At 37.5% G+C, this 19,477-nt stretch overlaps 1 protein-coding gene across 1 annotated transcript; it reads left to right on the top strand.

Moving 5' to 3' along the window:
• The first annotated feature begins 138 nt into the window (after positions 1 to 138).
• On the top strand, positions 139 to 16,609 carry LOC113119569 (visinin-like protein 1). Its single transcript, XM_026289136.1, has 4 exons — positions 139 to 285; positions 14,847 to 15,022; positions 15,687 to 15,902; positions 16,000 to 16,609. Exons 2-4 carry the CDS (start codon positions 14,861 to 14,863, stop codon positions 16,195 to 16,197), a joined length of 576 nt encoding a protein of 191 aa, XP_026144921.1. The 5' UTR covers positions 139 to 285; positions 14,847 to 14,860; the 3' UTR covers positions 16,198 to 16,609.
• The last annotated feature ends 2,868 nt before the right edge of the window (positions 16,610 to 19,477 follow it).

Here is a 19,477-nt window from a genome sequence, read left to right as displayed (position 1 = left end):
ACGAGCTGTTTTTTGACTGACAGTTGAGAGCATCCAATTAAAAACGAATAATTGTTGACAGTCGCTCTAATCTCTGATATCGACCAATCACAGAACGGATTAGGCGGTCCTTATGCAAATGTGTTGGCAAGGGAAACGAAACCGCTCCATTCATCCTCCTCATCACAGAGAAGAAACAAATAGGTGGCGTTTCTCTGTTGAAGAACAGTTTACTCCTCCAACAGCGAGTGTACAAGTCACCTGAGCGATAAATAAAAGACCGGATACTTCTCTCACGATATTTGGGTGAGTAATATTGTATCTGTACTGAAGTAGTTATCTACCTGTCTTGTCATTTCATCATGTCAATTCACAATGCGCGCATTGCTCCTTCAAGCTTCACTGAATACAACATACAGATTTTATATTTCGGTTAGTAACACTTGATAAATTGATCCACATATACTAAAACACATTAATACTATTGCATTCACTTTTTTCTTTGCTATAAAGGGACAAATGTTTTTCAATAATGTGCCATTACAACTTTTACTTAAAACACACTGCTATGTTGTTTAATCTTAGTCATGCATTGCTATAGCGTATATGTATTTATGTTATTAAAGTTAGATTAAACAGAATAATGGAACGTGAACAAAACATTTCATTTGGTTTTATATTCAAATGAGTGTTAAGTTGGCCTGTGGTTTTATATCCTACTGATGAACTGGTGTTGCATTTATTAGCCTGTGCTGTTGACACAAGCTTGAGGCGTTAAGGTTTGTTTATGAATAGCGCGGTGCCAGAAAAGTTCATGGATGCGTGGATGTGAGTCAATGTTGTGTCTGCCCCACGCATGTATGAGTGGGACAACATGGCTGTGTCTCAAAATCCTTCCTAGGCAGCATCTTTGGCCATCAAAATTGTCTTATTTTGGGCATCATTGGGCACTGCAGCATTTCTGGGTATGTATAGCATTTTGGGCACCATGGACTCATGTAGAATTATTTGACAATTATAGGTGCTTGCAGCAGATTGTGAAACATACCTACAGCAATTTTGGACGTTTTTGTTTGGCAGCATTTTTTTGTGGGCATCATATGTGTACAGTATATTTTAGGCATATTTCGTTGCTCTAGCGTTGATTCTGGGGCATCAGAGGTTCCCTCATTATATTTTAGGAATATTTCATATCTCATATTTGGGCATCATGAATGCGTCATAGTGCATTGAGCATTTTTGGGAATCATGGACTTGTGCGTCACTTTTGGACATCATATGTGCTTGTAGCATTTCTTGCCATCATATATGTGTGCAGCCTTTTTCTTTCAGCAGCATTTTTGGCATTACTGCTTGTGCAGCTTACTATGGGCATCATAAGTGCACACAGCATATTTGAGACATATTTCACAGTTTAGGGATAATGTTTGGGCATCATGGATTCATGCAGCATTTTTGGGTTTCATAGGCTCATGCTTTATTTATTTATTCATTTATTATGGCATCATCAGAGGCATGCAGAATTGTTTAGGTATCATAGGCAGTTGAAGCATTTTTTGGTCATTTTAGGTGCATACAGCATATTTTAGGCTTATTCGTAGGGATAATTTTTGGGCATCATGGATGCATGTAGCGTTTTTTTTTTTTTTTTGGCATCATAAGATGCATGCAGAAATGTTTAGGCATTAAAGGCTGTTGCAGCAGTTTTGTGCACTTTAGGGAAATTTTTTGGGCTTCATGGATGCATGCAGCATTTTGTGGCATTATAGGACACTGCAGCAGTTTTGGGCATCAGAAGCTCATTTAGCCTTTTTAGTCATAATATAATTTTAAGTCCTCTGGCTTTAGGCATCAAAGAAGCTGTAAACAGCGTACACACTTTTAAAACACATCCCAATACTGTTCTGTTTCTTTCTTTGTGAATGTGTGCTCTTACATTTGCAAACAATCTGCATATAAGCTCTAAACTTTAATAAATAATTGACTGCGCTTTGAGTGCTCTGCTCACTGATCACAAAGTGCTCACCACTCACCTGTCACTAAAATGATCAGCAGCCAGTTGTGAGAGCATCGGTGTGTTGGCACCACATCTGTTTGCATCCATGCTGCCATTTGGATGGGCCTGCGAGTGGCCATGAAGCTTCGATGAACTCAGTATGTCTCACGGCCACTGCTCATTAAGTTCAAATAATGAATGGATGCAGACGTGATTATGTATGCAATGCTTAGATGAAACACGGCAGAGGGCAGAGAGATGTGGGATGGTTTCATTGGCGAGAAGAGTGGAGAGCTAGGGTCTCATTACTTCATCTGACCATGACACACTTCAGTTGCTGAAGTGCAGGGTGATTGTAAAATCCGTTCTTAGTTTGAAATGTCTGAAACCTTTTCCTGTTGTAAACCTCTGTAAAGCCTGACGTATTATTTGTAAAGCATTTTTTTTTTATGATTGACAAATATAAAGAATATTATAAAAAATGTTGGATGTGTTTTTTTGTTAAGAACCACATTTTACATATCAGGCTTTTATGGTCCATACAGTATGATAGTGAAAAATATGTAGCTCATATTTGAACATGAAAGATAGCAAATATATATTATACAATACAATCTTGAATGAGAGATGTACACAAAAGACTGTTCCAAAACTTTTACTTATAAAATTCAATTAAACATTCACAGGAAAAAGGCACAAGAATTACACTAAAACAGACTTGCTTAAAAAGCATAAACTATCAATATATATTCAAGATTGTGTTCAGCAAGTTTTGATTAGGTGAATAATTTAGAGACCTTAGAAATTTAGCGTACTGATTATTATAAAAAAAAAATGTTTTAGGGGAACTAAAAGGCTGTGGACAGGTCATAAGGTTAGCACACACACATCTAGCCGTCCCCTTGATTTTGTCCCCAACAAGAGCAGTGGGCAGTATCATGCTACACTCACACGCATGGCCGACTGACTGATTACCCACGTCACATGCTCTGGTTTTCATGGAGATGGATGGCAGCTTTAAAATGGCTGCGCTCTGAAAGCCACACACAGTTGTCAGCTTTTTGGCGGGACCGATCTAATGGCCTCCGGGAGGCTCGATATGGAAAAACAAAGGAATGCCTGCATGGAAGAATGAACGAGGACTGTTGCATTTTGTTCCCCTCTCCGATGGGATCCTGTTAATATTGTGCATGTTCGTCATGTCAAACAAAGCTTGTTTTCTTTCTGTTAATCTTTTTTTTCTGCCGTTGTTGTTGTTGTTGTTCTTTGCTCTGCTTCCTGTTCTGAATTTGAATGAGAGGCAAGTACAGTGTCATAACGGGGGGATGCTGTCAGATACATTTAGCAGCTGGAGTTATCGGAGGACGCCCCGGGGTGTTAGAAACAAATTGTTCAATGTGCTTACCCAACACGTTACAGCATATAGATAAGACAGGATATGCAATTCAAACCATGAAACCAAACCCATCAAACCAAAACTGACTGTTCCATGGCAAACATTGTGTTGACATAGAATGACGCCCACTGTGCTTCCAGTCTATAGATAGCATGTGCAGCACATCATTTAGCTTCTGACTGCTTGTCAGTTTCCACCCTATTGATTTGAAAACAAATTGATTTTACATTGAACTGACAATAGAAACTAAGCATATATGTAACATTTGCACCTCCTGATAGATGATATACCAAATGATGTAATTTTTTTTTATGGTTACGATTGATTTGCAGTTTTTATTTTCACTGGAACTGTATTTGATGCAACTAATTTTATTTAGTGCACTTCTTTTCAGAAGCATTGCACTGCTCAGACTGGTCACCACATTTCATAATCCTATTTATTCCCCCCCAAGTACCATCCTTGAGAGGGCACAGTTCAAATACAGCCTGCCAAGCCACTTAAATCAAATGCAGCAAAATAAAATGAACCCAGAAAGACTGTGCACCTGTGTGACATGCCGTTCTGAATACTAACTACTGATTTTGCTCAAGTTGTATTATTGCAGCATCTGGAACAGCCGTTTAATGATACAATATTTTGTTCTGCTTAACAGAGATGGATGGCATGAGCTTATTGAAATCAACTGTTTACAATGTTGCTGTTTTGTACTAGTGGAAGTACCATTAAAAACTTTATAAAACCACAAGCATGGAAATCATTTTATAAAATGTTGTTTAGATGGTGGTTAGTTTATCATCTGACTACCATCTTATGTATAATTTTTAATTATACAAGGAAATTAATTTAGATAGTTCACTCCAAAATTTTTATTTGGTAATTGCCAATTGCTTCCATAGCATGGAAAAATTCTGTGGAAGTCCACGGCTACCGTCAGCTTTTTGGTAACCAACATTCTTCAAAATATCTTCTTTTGTGTTCAACTGAAGAAAGAAACTCATACAGGTTTAGGACAGATTGAGGGCAAGTAAACAATGACAGAATATTAATATAAATCTATGGCTTTTCATCTGACATCATTTGACAGGTGAAAATATAGAAATAACTTAACCTCTACTCAACAAGCTTCAGATTTTGGTATGCGTTTGTGTTTCTAATAGGGGTTCAAATCACTCACCCTGTGTGCCTCAGCAATAACTACCGTAATTGGTATTACTATTAACCCCTTTTTACTCTTTGCACAGAATTATCTCTAATTCAGAACATAATACAGTTGTTTTTTGAGGAAGCATTTGGGAGTTTCATTGTGTTCTGTGGAACTACAGTGCTTTTAGGTTCCTCAAAATACTGCATTATGCTTCTTTGTATTTCAAGCCATCAGCTGCAACAGTGTTGCATTAGCAGATACAAATGACAGTACTTAGTACTTACAATATTTCGAGAGGTAGAGAGCAGGTGCGGTGACCTTCACTGGGTTGCCCTCTTCTCCTGAGAGAGGAGAATATGTTTCTTCAGCACTGGAGCGGGGAAACATCACTATAGAAACACCAGAGGATCTAATTTAACATGATGCTATGGGACTAGCTTAGAGCCGGTAAACATGACTAGCTGTTTATCCCAAAGACAATTTTTTATTGCTTAGGGGTTGTGCTTTCATAGCTCAGGAGACGGGATTCGCAGCTGTTGCATTTTAGTATCAACTTTGTCTGAAATGTTTCTCCTGAAAGTACTTGATGTAAAAGAAATAAAAAATAAACCCAAATTAGGCTCAAATAAATGACACTGAATTTTGAAGATGCATCTACAATCATTATTTTATTGCTGTTTAGGCATTTGATGCTTTAAGAAGTTAATCCTGCGTTTAGTGTCCCAGCTTTGCTATAGTCCTGCTACAGGTTTGTCGTTACTGACAGATACAGGGGAAAATAAAGGGACTGTATTTTCCACACTGATCTGTTCATGTATAATTGAAGAATCTCCTTTATGCTGGCTCTTTTGCTCACAAAAGCTCCTTTGGCAGATGATGTTGATGATGACTGACAGTTTTGGACGTGCCCCTTTGACTCCAGATAATCATGGCTGACCTTTAGCGTGCATGTCTCCAATAGCTGCATTATTTATGCCCACTATTGGTTGTTATGCCACATGAGTCAGTGAAGAATTTTATGACTCACCTGTAATTGAACTGCAGTCATGAGAAGGTGGCATAAAAAGTTTCAGGAGTGACGTAAACATCCATAAAACTTTTGTAGATTGAGAGAAGGATCATAATATTGGCTAATATTTCTGATCATGATTTTGCATTTTTCAAACTTCCTGTATGTATTACTTATATTGTACAGTTACCTTTTTTGGGAGGGGAAATGTGATTTCAGAATAGTAGTTTGTGTCCCTTTTGCTTTAATGACAGATGGCAAATAAATTCTGAGATAAAAAGAAAAAATTAAAGTAAGCAGTTCCAGGGGAATGACATATGAGGTCAATGTTGTCAAAAACAACGGCCTCTAATTAGAGGTAAAAAACGAGGATTTGTAAAGAAGACTGTCGGAGGATTTCGATATGAGCCAAGAGGAGAATGGTTTTCCTTTGATAAAGTAAGGAAACGTTGCTTCCTTTGCTCCTGTTAACAAACATTTGTTTTCACTAGACTCACCGCTGCATGTGTAACACTGACCTCATACGTCATGCTCCCGTAGCTGTTTCCTTGTACAACTGTGAGCACAAGCTAGATTAAAGTGATTATTACGTTTTGAATATAGATATTTTTCTTACAAAAATTAATCGATTCGGTATAAGAGGCCTCTGTTCACCAACCGGAGCCGTGTGAGACACTCTTTTTTCAATGGATGAGCTGTTTATTAAACTTCTTATGGACCGATGGAGTGCAACACCTGCTAAGTTGCATCAAACAATTTTTTAAATAACCCCACTTGAATTTGTCTGAAAGAATAAAGTCATATTCAGTACACCATAGGATGACTGCAGGGTAATTTATGGCTTAATCTTCATTTTTGACTGAACTAACCCTTTAACTACTTTGCTGAAAAAAAAAAAAAGACATCAGCTATGGAAAACAGTAAAATTTTTGAATTAGACAAATAATTATAGCGGGACCTCGTCGATAACTTTCTCAGATCATGGCTCCTTTAAATTGCAAACCAACCCTGAATAGAAAATAGCAAACGAAAGAGACAGAAAAGGAAAAGCAAACATCCATTCGTGGCATCTAACCAGTTGTTATTTGCTGAATTTTGTGACACAAGGGTTGTTAAAGCTTCCTGGTCTGTTACCAGGACAACCAATTATTCACCATTGGTATCATCCCAGGATTTTGATAAAGCACAATTGTAACATGCCACTTTTGTCCACCATTAAAGGGCCGGAACATTATTGTGAAAAGGCTATAAAGCATCCTTACAGGGTACTTAAAGCACCCTCTCTATTCAGGTCAGTGATGCTCAATTGGATGTGTGTGTGTGTGTGTGTCCTGTTTCACCTTTATATGTTAATAATAATACATTTTAGTCATTAGTAAAACAGTGTTTTCTGTCTTTGATAACATCTATAAATACATCAATATTTCAAAATCAATTTTATGATTTCTGATGCATTCTCAAAAGCACTAAATGTATTTTTAATCATTTATCCAACTATATCGAAATGATGCAAAGAAAAGGCAATGATGATGGAACGATGCCACAAGAATTATTACAGGAACAAGGAAAGCAGCCATTTATCCATGTGTTGTGATTGACAGGATTAGATGAACATGCTCCTCCCAAACCTTCATTTGGAGCTCCATTTGTTTAAATGACAGCTACTTCATTGCGTTTGATCTATTATGTCTGACTATGCAGATAAAACCCATTCGCTGTCCCTGTGAGGTTCATGGCCCCTGTTATATTGAGCTGTCACGGGGAGTTAAGAGAGAGAGAGTTAAAGCCAATGACGGAAGACAGTGGTGGCTGGGATTGGTGGAAACTCTCAGAGACACATGCGCTCAGACAAGAAGCTCAAAGAGACGCCACAGTAGTTTTTATTGGAATGAAAGGTCAGCAGTCTTGAAGGAGTAGTTAAACCAACAATTTAAATGCTGAAAATGTACTCACTCTCAGGCCATCTAAGATGTAGATGAGTTTGTTTCTTCATCAGAACAGATTTGGAGAAGTGTAGCTTTACTCACTTGCTCATTAATGTGAATGGGTGCTGTCCGTCAGAAGGAGAGTCCAAACAGTTGATAAAAACATCACATTAACCCACAGGTAATCCACATGGCTCCAGTCCATCAATTAACATATGGTGAAGCAAAAAGCTGCGTGTTTAAATCCATCATGTCATTTAAAAGTTAAACTGTTCCTTCTGGCCAAAATAGGATGTCATAATCCATAATAACGCTTCCTTAAATTAAAAAAAAAATCCCACCCCTGTCGTCCTCTCACATCAAAATCACATTTTTTTGTTTTTACTGGTCAAAGCAATATTAAGGATAGTTGACTCATTTGAATTTTTTTTTTTTTTTTTTTTTTTTTTTTTTACAAAGCATAAATGGCTGCCCACTGCTCCGGGTGTGTGTTCACAGTGTGTGCGTGTGTTCACTACTCTGTGTGTGTGCACTTTGGATGGGTTAGTGCAGAGCACGAATTCTGAGTATGGGTCACCATACTTGGCTGAATGTCTTGTCACTTCAAATATGTTTTGATGAAGAAACAACTCCTATACACATGACGGTGAGGAAATTTTCAGCAAATTTTAATTTTTACAAATGCTAAAAAAAGACAACTTACAATTTCCCATACTAATGTCTTGGTAATGCTAGTCTAGCAGGTAAACCAGTGCTGCCAAACTGGTGAACTACTATCTGACCTCCATATAACCTCCATTGTTATATGACAGGTTCGGTGTGTTTCTCAGGGTTTAAATCTAGAAATCTTGAAACTACTCTTTCACCATTTCTGCGTGTCAATCTTGAAAGAGTTTGCAGAGGGTCACTGAGGTGAATAAAGTCTGTAAGAGTATCAAATTGAATCATCTCTTCTTTTCTCGTTCAATCTCTGACAGTTGCCAGTACAATGTCCAAGCCCTGAAAAAAAAGAATCATTTTTTTCCCCACCTGGGATCCATTTAAGCGCCAGACCTATATGTCTTTGTATGTGTGTATTTGTGTGTGTGTGCTGTGGTGGAATTAATCCACTGCCAATATCCCGGTGTCCAGCACATCTCGGCTCCCAGGGTTCTCATCTCATTTGGTGGCTCTTAAAAGGAACACTCACAGACTGATGTGGCTGGAATATCAAAGACATCAGCAGTGACCACACAGCCAATCACTGTCCATCGATCAATCCGACTGACAATGAGGAACTGATGAAAGAGAGAAAGTGATAGGAGAGGCCATGAAACAAGGCCACAAAAGACATTTGCTTCTTTTTCTTGTTGACGGGAAGGTAACAGCTATGCGTGACTCTGTAAAAACAAATTCACTGAAAGAACATGAAGCAGAATTAATGTGCATGACCTCTTGACCTTGTCACAGGAAGTTTGTGAGAGCTATTCATTTTTGGGATTTTATGGTCTTTAAAGTCAACATAAAGTCAGAATAGACTATATTTACTTTCTTAAAGTTAATTGTGCAAGTTATTCTAAAACAGCAATAAAATGATATGTACCCAATGTCAGCTAGGTAACAAGGGAAAGAATAACCAGTAGTCAAATTAAAGCAGACTTGTACAAATACAAATACTAATACCAATACTAAGCCAAAAAAAAAAAGACCTTTAGGACCTTTCTGGCTCAACATCTCAGACACATCTTGGTTCCCAACAAAACATATTCCTGTTCTATATTTTTATACTATTTTTGATATAATGTTTTTCTTTTAAATGCATCACATTACTGGAATAAAATATGCAAATGCAATTTCATGTTGACTTTAAGGTTATATAAATATAAGAAAATCTGAAATACAGTGTGACATTCCTCATCCTTATCTCATACAATATATATATATATATATATATATATATATATATATATATATATATATATATATATATATATATATATATATAAAACATATAAAATGACAGATTTTTATTGAGACTAATATTTTTGTTTTAAAAAAATCTATTTTTCATACCACAGATTCATTTAAATTGGCTGATAGTATTCAACTTCAATTAGATAAAATGTAGAAAAAAAAACTAAGTAAAGGTGACCAATTACAGCATGTAAAACCAGACACTTTCCCTTATTTATATGTGCATGTACAGTACATTTTTGAGTGTACTTCCAAAGAGTTGAGTCTACTTTCAATGAACTGTTTTGACTTTCCTTAAAGGAGTTTAATGTTTGCTTTGAAAGAGCAGTTGTAAGAAAGCTATCAGAACAATCATTTACCTGTTTGGAAGCATAAAGCTAACCGTGTAGCCCTCTCTGGTTGCCCTTCAGAAGTTTATTTTTCACTGACAAGCCAACAACCTCTAGGGCAATGGCATGTGGTTCAAGCAACTTAAAACATGAAGCATTAATCTGCAAAAAGCCTCACAGATAAGCATCACTTTTGCTCAAAGAATGAGAAGTGGCATAGTGACGACAGCACCTTTACAATGTCTCGCACATTTCTTCCCTCAGCACCACTAGACTAATCCACAAGCAGCTGTCATAATCGAATAGGAGCCACAAAAATGCAATCATTCACTGATAAGCAGAAATGGCCTCTCAGGCGGCAAATGTAGCTGGAACTGACTCATCAGACAGAAACTCAGGAGAGATTTTATTCCACAGCTAACAACTGGGAAAAGATGACTGAGTTTCCAAATTAAAACATTATTTATCAACACAAGCCAATCAGAAGATTAAAGGTTTTTGGTGTATTTTGTCATTTTTCCATAAATATTTAGACTGCCCATATTTCTTATCAGCTGAGGTGCTTTTGGAAGCTCAGTTTTCTGCAACATTTGCTCTCCTGACAGGCATTAAATTTGGCCTTGTCCATGGCTCTGGATGGGGCTGCTTTGTTCAACCTTAACCTTGGATATCAAACACAGCTGACTTCTAGCTCTCTCAAAAAAAAAAAACCCTCCACTCCTGTTCTCCTTCTTAAAAGGGTTAGTTCACCCGAGAATGAAAATTCTTCAACTCACCCTCGAAGCATCCAAGGTGTATGTGACTTAATCCAATCGGAGTTCTATTAAATATTGTCCTTGCTCTTCCAAGCCTCTCAGTGGGGGTAAGTGGGTGTTTGTTGTCAACAGTATAGAAGACGTGAAATAAAGTGCGCGCATCTGTTATAAAACGTCCCTCACATGGCTCTGGGGGGGTGACTAAAATCCCCCTGTAGTGAATCCATGCGTGTTTGTAAGATAAATATCCAGATTTCAAACATAATAAACGCTTTTTTTTCGCATTTCTGCTGACTGTTGGGAATCGGAAGACGTGCAGGTGGATGTTATAGTTCGTCAGTGCTGTGTGGTTAATGACAAGCACGGAGAGAGAATAAAACAAAATGCTGCTCACGAATTAGAAGCACAAAATGAGAATTTAAATGTAAAATGTTGGAGGATTTCAAAATAAGCCAAGAGGAGACTGGTAAGAAAACAAAGTTTTCTCCTACATTTCCCAACGGCATGCACGCGACGCATATGTCTGCCATCTTCCGCCTGCAATTCTTCCACATCCCACAGTCAGCAGATGTTAGTAAAAAAGTGTTTTTACATTTGAAATCTGGATATTTATCTTACAGAAACGTATGGATTCGCTTCAGGGGGCCTTTATTCACCTCCCAGAGCCATGTGAGGGACGTTTTATTACAGATGCACGCACTTTAATTCACGTCTTCCTAAGTACTTTTCTTAAGTCGTGAAATTTGCCAGGTATGGTAACCCTTACTCGGATTTGGTTTTCTACATTAAACCCATCCAAGTGCACACACACAGCAGTAAGTAGGGAACACACACACACACACACACCCGGAGCAGTTATCTGCTATTTTTCCAGCACCCGGGAGTAATTGGGGGTTCAGTGCCTTGCTCAAGGGCACTTCAGCTATGGGTTTTGAGGGTGAAAGAGAGCACTGTTCATTCACTCCCCCCATCTACAACTCTTGTCGGCACTGAGACTCGAACCTGCAACCTTCAGGTTACACGTCCAACTCTCTAACCATTAGGCCACAGCTGCCCAAAACTGTTGAACTGAATTGTTGACAACAAACATTGCTTACCACATTGAATGCCTTGGAAGAGCAAAGACAGTTTTTAACATAACTTCGATTGGATTATTCTGAAAAAGGAAAGTCACATACACCTAGGATGATTCGAGGGTGAGTAGAAGATGGACAAATTTTCATTCGCTGGTGAACTAACCCTTTAACACTTCCCTCACCTTCCAGACCTTAAACAACTATTTATTCAATCGTTTTTGTATGACATACTTGTGGCCCCCGTGAAAGTGATAAAGAGTATGACAAAATAAGAGGGTAGGGTCAAGATGAAATCCAGATACAGGTGGTCACAGGAGATGCATTTAAAACAAATGGCAAAGCTGGTGTAAATAGTAATGCCTCTTGGATGACCACTTGTGAATGGCTGACTGAAAGTGTATCTTAATGCAGGTGTAAACAAGGTCTTTATGTTTCTATTTAGTCACCTTGATCGCAGCTCCTTACCACCCTCCTCTCCAGCTCACCATGTGTCCCTTGTTGTCCTCATTGTGAGATATGAAGAGATGCATGCGGGTAGACTTGATCTGTGGTTCTGAATTGTAGAAATGGGTAAAAAGAACAGGTCAAGGGCATGCTATGAAACTAAAGGGTGTCACCCTGCACACATTTTAAGACTGACAGTTTCTTTGTTTCTGTCATGTTGGTCATAAGTGCTTTACAAGTTAATTTCCCTCCTTACCTGACTCTAAATACGATCCCATTATGAACCGCAACACAAACTTGCACACTTAGTGATGAAAGATTTGGTTTTTGCCAATATGTATGTACACAATAAGTGCATTGTATCAAATTCTTAATTTAAATGTTAGTACATAGTAGTTCAGGCCACTTAATATAAAGTGGGATCAACTATTCATTAAATGAACCACCTCAAAAGAGGTCAAAATCCATCTATTAAACTTTTTACTGCTGAAAAGTGGTACAGGAACCATGGTTACAGGGAAACTACTATACATTATACAATTATTCATGTTAAGAATCAACAACAGTGTCCAGGCAACACATTTGAGAGAGTACAGTTGAACACATACAGCTTCAGAACAATAAGAGCAGCAAATACATTTTCACACAGCCACTGAAAATAGAGTAAAGATCGATCCAATGGTTTCAAGAATCAATATTGGGATAGTTAAAATGTGTTCAACTTGATGTTTCAACTCCCAGGTAACCACACAACTCGCTCACAGGTTCCAAAGCAATATGGGTGTAGATTAACTTTCATAAGCCCCTCCACCAACATTGCTTTCCAATTTGAGCCATTCTTTATTTCATTTGCGGTTTCATGGAGGCCTCTGAAGTAATGATTGACGGATTTTGATTCTTTTTCAAAGCACGCCGGCTCTTTGAGCAGTCACTCATTACAAACGAGTTAACAAAGGTCGGCCTGTGGGCATGAGTGCTTGCAGAAGCCTTTCTGTTTGATAACAATAGTGGATTGTCTCACCATGCCCAAAGAATCAGCTTTCCAGAGCCTTGAGGCGAATGTTGTTAGCCATACAGTTCATTAACCACTTAAATCTTTAATTAAACCCCGTCTAAAGTTAACTAATCAGAAAGATGCCAAAATTAGCAAAGCTGCCAGACCACAGAATTCCAAAAAAGGTCAGCGACAGAGAGGGAGCGAGAGAAAACGAGAGGAGATGAATGCTCACCTCTGATTAGTCATCGTGATCCCACTAAAACGACCTTCTATCAGGGGAGAAAATAGCACCGTGGGCGACCGGGTCTCTGAACGTCTCAGATGAGTTCCTCTGCAAAGCTGCTGCTGCTGTATTCTTTCGTCATGTGCCCCTCGTCAACTATTTAGACCTGTTCAATATTTAATGAACTTTAATAATCCGAGAGCGGAGATAATGACTCATTAATGCAGTGCCTCATTTGTCATTTGTGCACCCAAATATATCCATTTTCAAAGCCCAGGGCCATTTGGATTTGGTTTAATATATCTTGGATATAAGCCATAATGCCATGGCAAAGTGTAAAACCCAAAGGAATAGCAGGCAACAGCTGCTACTCTAACAGAAGACCACCCCTTTAAAATGAGGTGGACAGTGTTGAAATTTTGTTATTTATTTATTTTATTTTTTAACATTTAAATATTTAATGTTGTTTCAATTTTATATTTATAAACTCATTTGTTACACTAAATGACAATGGAACATTATTTCACCTATATTTTGATATTTTATTTTCACAAAAGTGAACTAAAACATTAAAGAAAAAAATGGTCATGTAGTTCTTCACCTGAATATATTTACATTTTAACAAATATGGTGCAATAGCACTGACTGATGGCTTCAACAGAAACATACCATTGATTATTAACCTCAGAACTCAATGTTCAAGTGTGCCTCGAATGATTTATCTCTTTCTCTATAGAGAAAATGAATGGGAACTCGACTTGAGAGAACATGCAATACCATTTTATTACAAAAGTCTTAGTTAATGATAAACGTATTTGGTAATGATACAGTCTTGCTCTATACTCTTGATTTTTCCAATACTTGAGGGAGGAGTAATGACAGAGGTGTGAAATTGTGCAATTCTCCTTCACGTTAAGCTTTTCAAAAGACCTACTGTCCAAAATACATTTCTGTTTTAGATTGCTGTTGTCAGTCTATAAAGCAGTGGTTCTCAACTTTTTTTTCCACTGTGCAGCAGCACTATGGTCCAAGTGCAAGTCTTACGTCACCAATATAAACCAACCAGATTTATAATATCATAGCCTAAATATTATGATATCTAATCGATTACATTCACTGAAATAAATAAATAAATAATTCTACTTACCATTAATAAAACATCTGATAACCAATTTTGTGAAATTCGTCTCGAAAGGAGTAACAGCACAATGACGTCGCGATTATAAGTTGCAGTCTGTGCAGTCTGGACTTGATGTGTGACACTGCAGAAAATTTGCATGACATTGTGCATTCACAAATGTAGCCAATGTTGATCAAAATATGGAAAGAACTTTCAAATGTAGTAATCTGAGGTTCTCTCCATAGATTTTTTGCCACATTTCTGCAATTAAGGATAATTGCTGCGTAGTATGGGCATTTCCTTTTGCCTGAACATCAAGTTAGTGGTGGTGCAAACCGAAAGTCCAGTACTCTCCTACTTTCACTGCTGATACTGTGACTTTTCTTGTATGTACGTATTCATTCGCGGGTATTTTCCTCACAGAGAACCGCGGGTTGAGAACCACAACTATAAAGCATGAATGTATTTTAATTGCTCTTTTCCCACCTTGTTCACAGAGAGGTGTAGAAAGATGGGGAAACACAACAGCAAGCTTGCTCCTGAGGTGCTTGACGACTTGTCCAAGAGTACAGAGTTCAACGAAGCTGAGCTGAAGCAGTGGTATAAGGGGTTCCTGAAGGACTGTCCATCTGGCATCCTCAATCTGGAGGAGTTCCAGCAACTCTATGTCAAGGTGAGGGAAGTCAAAGGGATGCTTTACACATTAGATATTCCTACTCTCAGTGTGACCCTCAGATACATTAAGGAAATTAAAAAAACATAATGAAAGATATGGTCAAGGCTTTCCCTGTTGAAAAAAAAAAAAAAACAGCATATGCTGAGTAGGTATGTTTTGAAGCATGGCAGCTGGTTTGAGCTGGTTGGTCCATATCTGGTTAAAGCTGGTCATGTGCTGGTCCAAAGATGGTCCTAAGCAACTAGTTCCTGCTCAGGAATATGTCATTACCAGCTTAAACCAGCTCATGACCAACCAAGGACCATCTTAAGCCAGCTCAAACCAGCTGCCATGCTTTAAAACATAACCAGCATATTAGGGTTAGTTCACCCAAATAGGAAAATTCTGTCATCATAATTTACTTACACTCCAGTATAACTTTATTTCTCCTTATGTGGATCACAAAAGATGTTAAGCAGAAATTTGACCTTCATATTTTCCATAAAATTAGATCATATTACGACTAGGGACTGTAAAACTACAAAAATGATGAAAAGTCACTATAAAAATATAATAAAAATAGTGATTATCATTTTGGGGTGAAGTATTCCCTTAAGTAGGGCTATGTAGTTAAATTACTAAAAAGTGTACTAAAAGCCAGATGCTGTTTTGTGTCTTTCAGTTCTTTCCTTATGGCGATGCTTCGAAATTCGCCCAGCATGCCTTTCGTACATTTGACAAAAACGGTGATGGTACCATTGACTTCAGGGAGTTCATATGCGCGCTGTCCATCACTTCCAGGGGAAGTTTTGAGCAGAAACTCAACTGGGCCTTCAACATGTACGACCTGGACGGAGATGGCAAGATCACACGCATGGAAATGCTGGAGATCATTGAGGTGAGGGATTCAGAGAAGGCATTGCATCACATAATAAAACATGTCTTTTCTTTAGATGTGTGTTCATCCCATTTTTTGGGATGTCTCTGATGTGCAGGCAATCTACAAGATGGTTGGGACGGTGATCATGATGCGTATGAACGAGGACGGGCTGACCCCACAGCAGCGTGTGGACAAAATCTTCAGCAAGATGGACAAGGACCACAACGACGAGATCACACTGGAGGAGTTCAAAGAGGCGGCCAAGAGCGACCCCTCCATTGTTCTTTTACTGCAGTGTGATATGCAGAAGTAAGGAAGGAGAGCTGGAAGATGAGTGAAGTGGGCTGGGGGGTGTAGGGGAGGAGAACCATGTACAGACTTCTAGAGAGATGTAGGTAATAGATAATGAGAGAAAATGTACATACAGTTGAACATAAGTTAGACTGCATGATAATCTTGGGAATGTTAAGGGAATGATTATGGCCATTTGGAATGATTAGTCAAAGTAATGCAAGAGAGAGTCTTTTCCACCCTGTATCACTTATTACACATTCTGTCTGCTTTCCAGCCTCTAGACAGAGTCAGAAGTTCAAAAGATTGAATCCTTAATATAAGACATTTCTTTCCTAAAAAAAAGTCACCTCTAAGCCAACTAACTCTCAGCATATTTGAACAATTTAATGTAATAATTACAAAAAGCAAAGAAATTTAGCATTTTTAGGCCTGAAACTGTATTAGGGAGACACGATATATCAGATTGATGATCAATATATCATTAATATGGTGTAGAAAAAAAATTCACTCAGAAATTGCCAGTACATTTCACAAATAATGACAAATAAATGGCAAATAAGACATGAATTAAATGTAAAATTTAGAAAAAAGAAAGACTGAAATAGTATTAACGTAAAACATTCTAAAATATTAAAATATTTGTTTTATTTGTTTTGCTATGAAAAATCATATTATTTAGTGTTACTTATTTTTTTATGTATTGGTGGATATTAAAATTCCATGCAAGAACATGCAAGAAAAAAAATTGTAGGGTAAATAGTGTGCACAATTTACTATTCCGTTCCCTCGATTTATTAATTGTGTGCACGATTTTGTAATTTGTTCCCTCATTGTACTAAAACGTGCAGACGATTACTATTTTGTTCCTTCGATTTACTAATTCATTCCTTCGATTTATAAATAGTGCACAAGATTTACTAATTAGTTTCCTCGATTTGCTAAATCGTGCACATGATTTATAAATCAAGAGAACGGTTTTGTAAATTGTGTGCACGATTTATCAAATTTAGGGAACAATTTAGCAAATCGAGGTAACGAAATAGTAAATCATGCGCACGTGTCATGTGCGGGGCTCCCTAGAAATTACCTGGTATTCGAGATACTTAATAGTTCATGGTCCTTTCCCCTATTTAGATTATCTTTGCTGTCAATAACACTCACTTAAATATGATCTTTAGCAAATGAATTTCCACTTTTCATACTGTACATTTTTATATAATTTATTTAGAAAAAATAGAATCAATAGAGAGAATAGAATTTATCTATTATTCATTTATCTACAGAAGCAGTGTCAAGATTACAAGAACACAAGAAAGATGGCTTCCGGAATTTATCGGTTATTGCGCATAACAACAATTATCTGCTTATCGGTATCGGCCAAATATTTATACCATGCATCTTTTTTATTTTTTTTTATTTGTATTTTTTTGCCCAGATTGAAAATGTCAGAACAGCAGCATGCCTTGGTTGTGCCAAGGTTGTGTCAGCGGAAGAGCATTACAGAACTACAGAGAGTTCAGGGCAGGACTGAATCCTTTTGATATTTGTGGGTGCCTTCATATACAGTGCTTTACCCCATTAGATAACACTCCAGCAACTTATACTGATACATCTGTGGAGTTTGAACGCATTGCCATAATCTGACGATACCATCAAGAAGCATAGCCTTCTAATTGCGTTATTGGCCGAGATAAAACTGATAAGCCATGGTTGAGTAAAAGGGTGATATCGTAACGGCTCATGCCAGAAAACGAGGAGTAGCGTTAGCTAGAGTTCTGACAATATATGTACATGATGACATTTTGTACATAATGCCTATACACATGCTTAATATGTACATGTAAATGTTTCTCTACCTTAGAACTGCTTTCATAATCTGACACAGCTGCAATGATTTGTGTGGTAACACAAAAAAACCTTACTGTCTGTCTGTGAAACAGGGACATTAATGTGTGCATTTTCTTCACTGTAATCTGGTGTGAAAGCTGCAGTTTGACTGTGTGGGTTCACGTAAGGGAACACAAATGCCTCAACCTTTGTATTAATTATTTCTTATTATCCTCATGCCAGTGCTAGGAGTATTACGTCATCGTGTTTGTTGTAACCTGGTGTGGCTGGTGAGTTTATTTATTTGTTTTTGTTTTTTTGTCATTAGAGCTTTAGTGTAGTTCAGTCTTTGGCAGTTCATCTCTTATTTCATAAGCTTTGCAGGTGTCACCCAAGGGGATTTTAATTGTATACTCTTGTAATATAAGTGGACACAAATGTAAACCAGATACAGAATGTGTAGTACTTGTCAATGTTACTATGCCGCAATACTTATTAACATGAGATTGCTGTTGCACTATGTAGTGAGTAGAGGCAATACAGCTTTAGTTTAAGACTGCCTCCCTGTGGTGACTTGCCCAGTTAACTCAAACACTATGATTTCACTCAGAACCAGGGCTGTCAGGGGGTCGAAGGGGTCCAACTAAACTCCTTATGTGATATAGCCTCTGTGAATTTTAAATACATCCATAATAATGCTTCATCCAGTTCACTCACTGCATAGGATCCAGTGGTGAGCAAGTGATGTGATTTCTCCAGATTTCTCTTTTAAACCCTATAATATACTTCTAGATCACAATGAGGAGGATCTTACTGGAACATTGTGCTACAAAAAACCAACGATTATTTGAATTTAGACATCTTTTTAGCTTTACCCAAGTGACTTATTTTTCATTAGTGAAAGGCTGTAGCAATACTCAAAGATTAATCCTGCGATTCATTTTGCAGCATATCCTGTGATGTTACATCTTCAATAACAGCAGTTTAAGCAATTTCTTTACTCGCCTATGAGCACATTTTGTCACAACTGCTTTTACACTACTCATAATCTTGTGAAATCCTTGTGGGATGTGTTTCCTGTCACATTCACACACCTCTGCTGCTGTTTTACACCTCTGCACATGAGCGGCAAGTGTAATCGCTTTCTTATTATGTCACATAATAGCGTTCTTTATACTAAGCTGTGCTAACCCTTGTGAAAATATGCACTTGTAGTGTACTTCAGATCTTTTGGGTATATTTTAAAAAAAAATGTATTTGCAGATAATATAATAGTAATAAATTAAAAGGCCAATTAACTTAATACACTTAAGTACACTTTGTAGCACTTTCCAATTAAAACTACATTTTAAATCATTATGTTAATAATCTTTTGTCATGTTTTTGAAGACACTCTTACTTTGATGTGTTTATGAACATACTAAAGTGCATGTAAAGTACTTGGTTAATATATTTTAAAAGCACTTAACTGC

The sequence above is a fragment of the Carassius auratus genome, chromosome 19 (genome assembly GCF_003368295.1).
Source record: "Carassius auratus strain Wakin chromosome 19, ASM336829v1, whole genome shotgun sequence".
Classification (NCBI taxonomy): domain Eukaryota; kingdom Metazoa; phylum Chordata; class Actinopteri; order Cypriniformes; family Cyprinidae; genus Carassius; species Carassius auratus.
The sequence above is the reverse complement of the archived record's forward strand: the minus strand, read 5'-3'. Positions and strand labels throughout refer to the sequence as shown.

Bases quoted from the DNA above. Each gene is read 5' to 3' on its own strand.
- LOC113119569 (XM_026289136.1), top strand. From the start codon at position 14,861: ATGGGGAAACACAACAGCAAGCTTGCTCCTGAGGTGCTTGACGACTTG. The intron at 15,023-15,686 runs GTGAGGGAAGTC...TGTGTCTTTCAG, and splicing joins TCCAGCAACTCTATGTCAAG to TTCTTTCCTTATGGCGATGC. The intron at 15,903-15,999 runs GTGAGGGATTCA...TCTGATGTGCAG, and splicing joins AAATGCTGGAGATCATTGAG to GCAATCTACAAGATGGTTGG.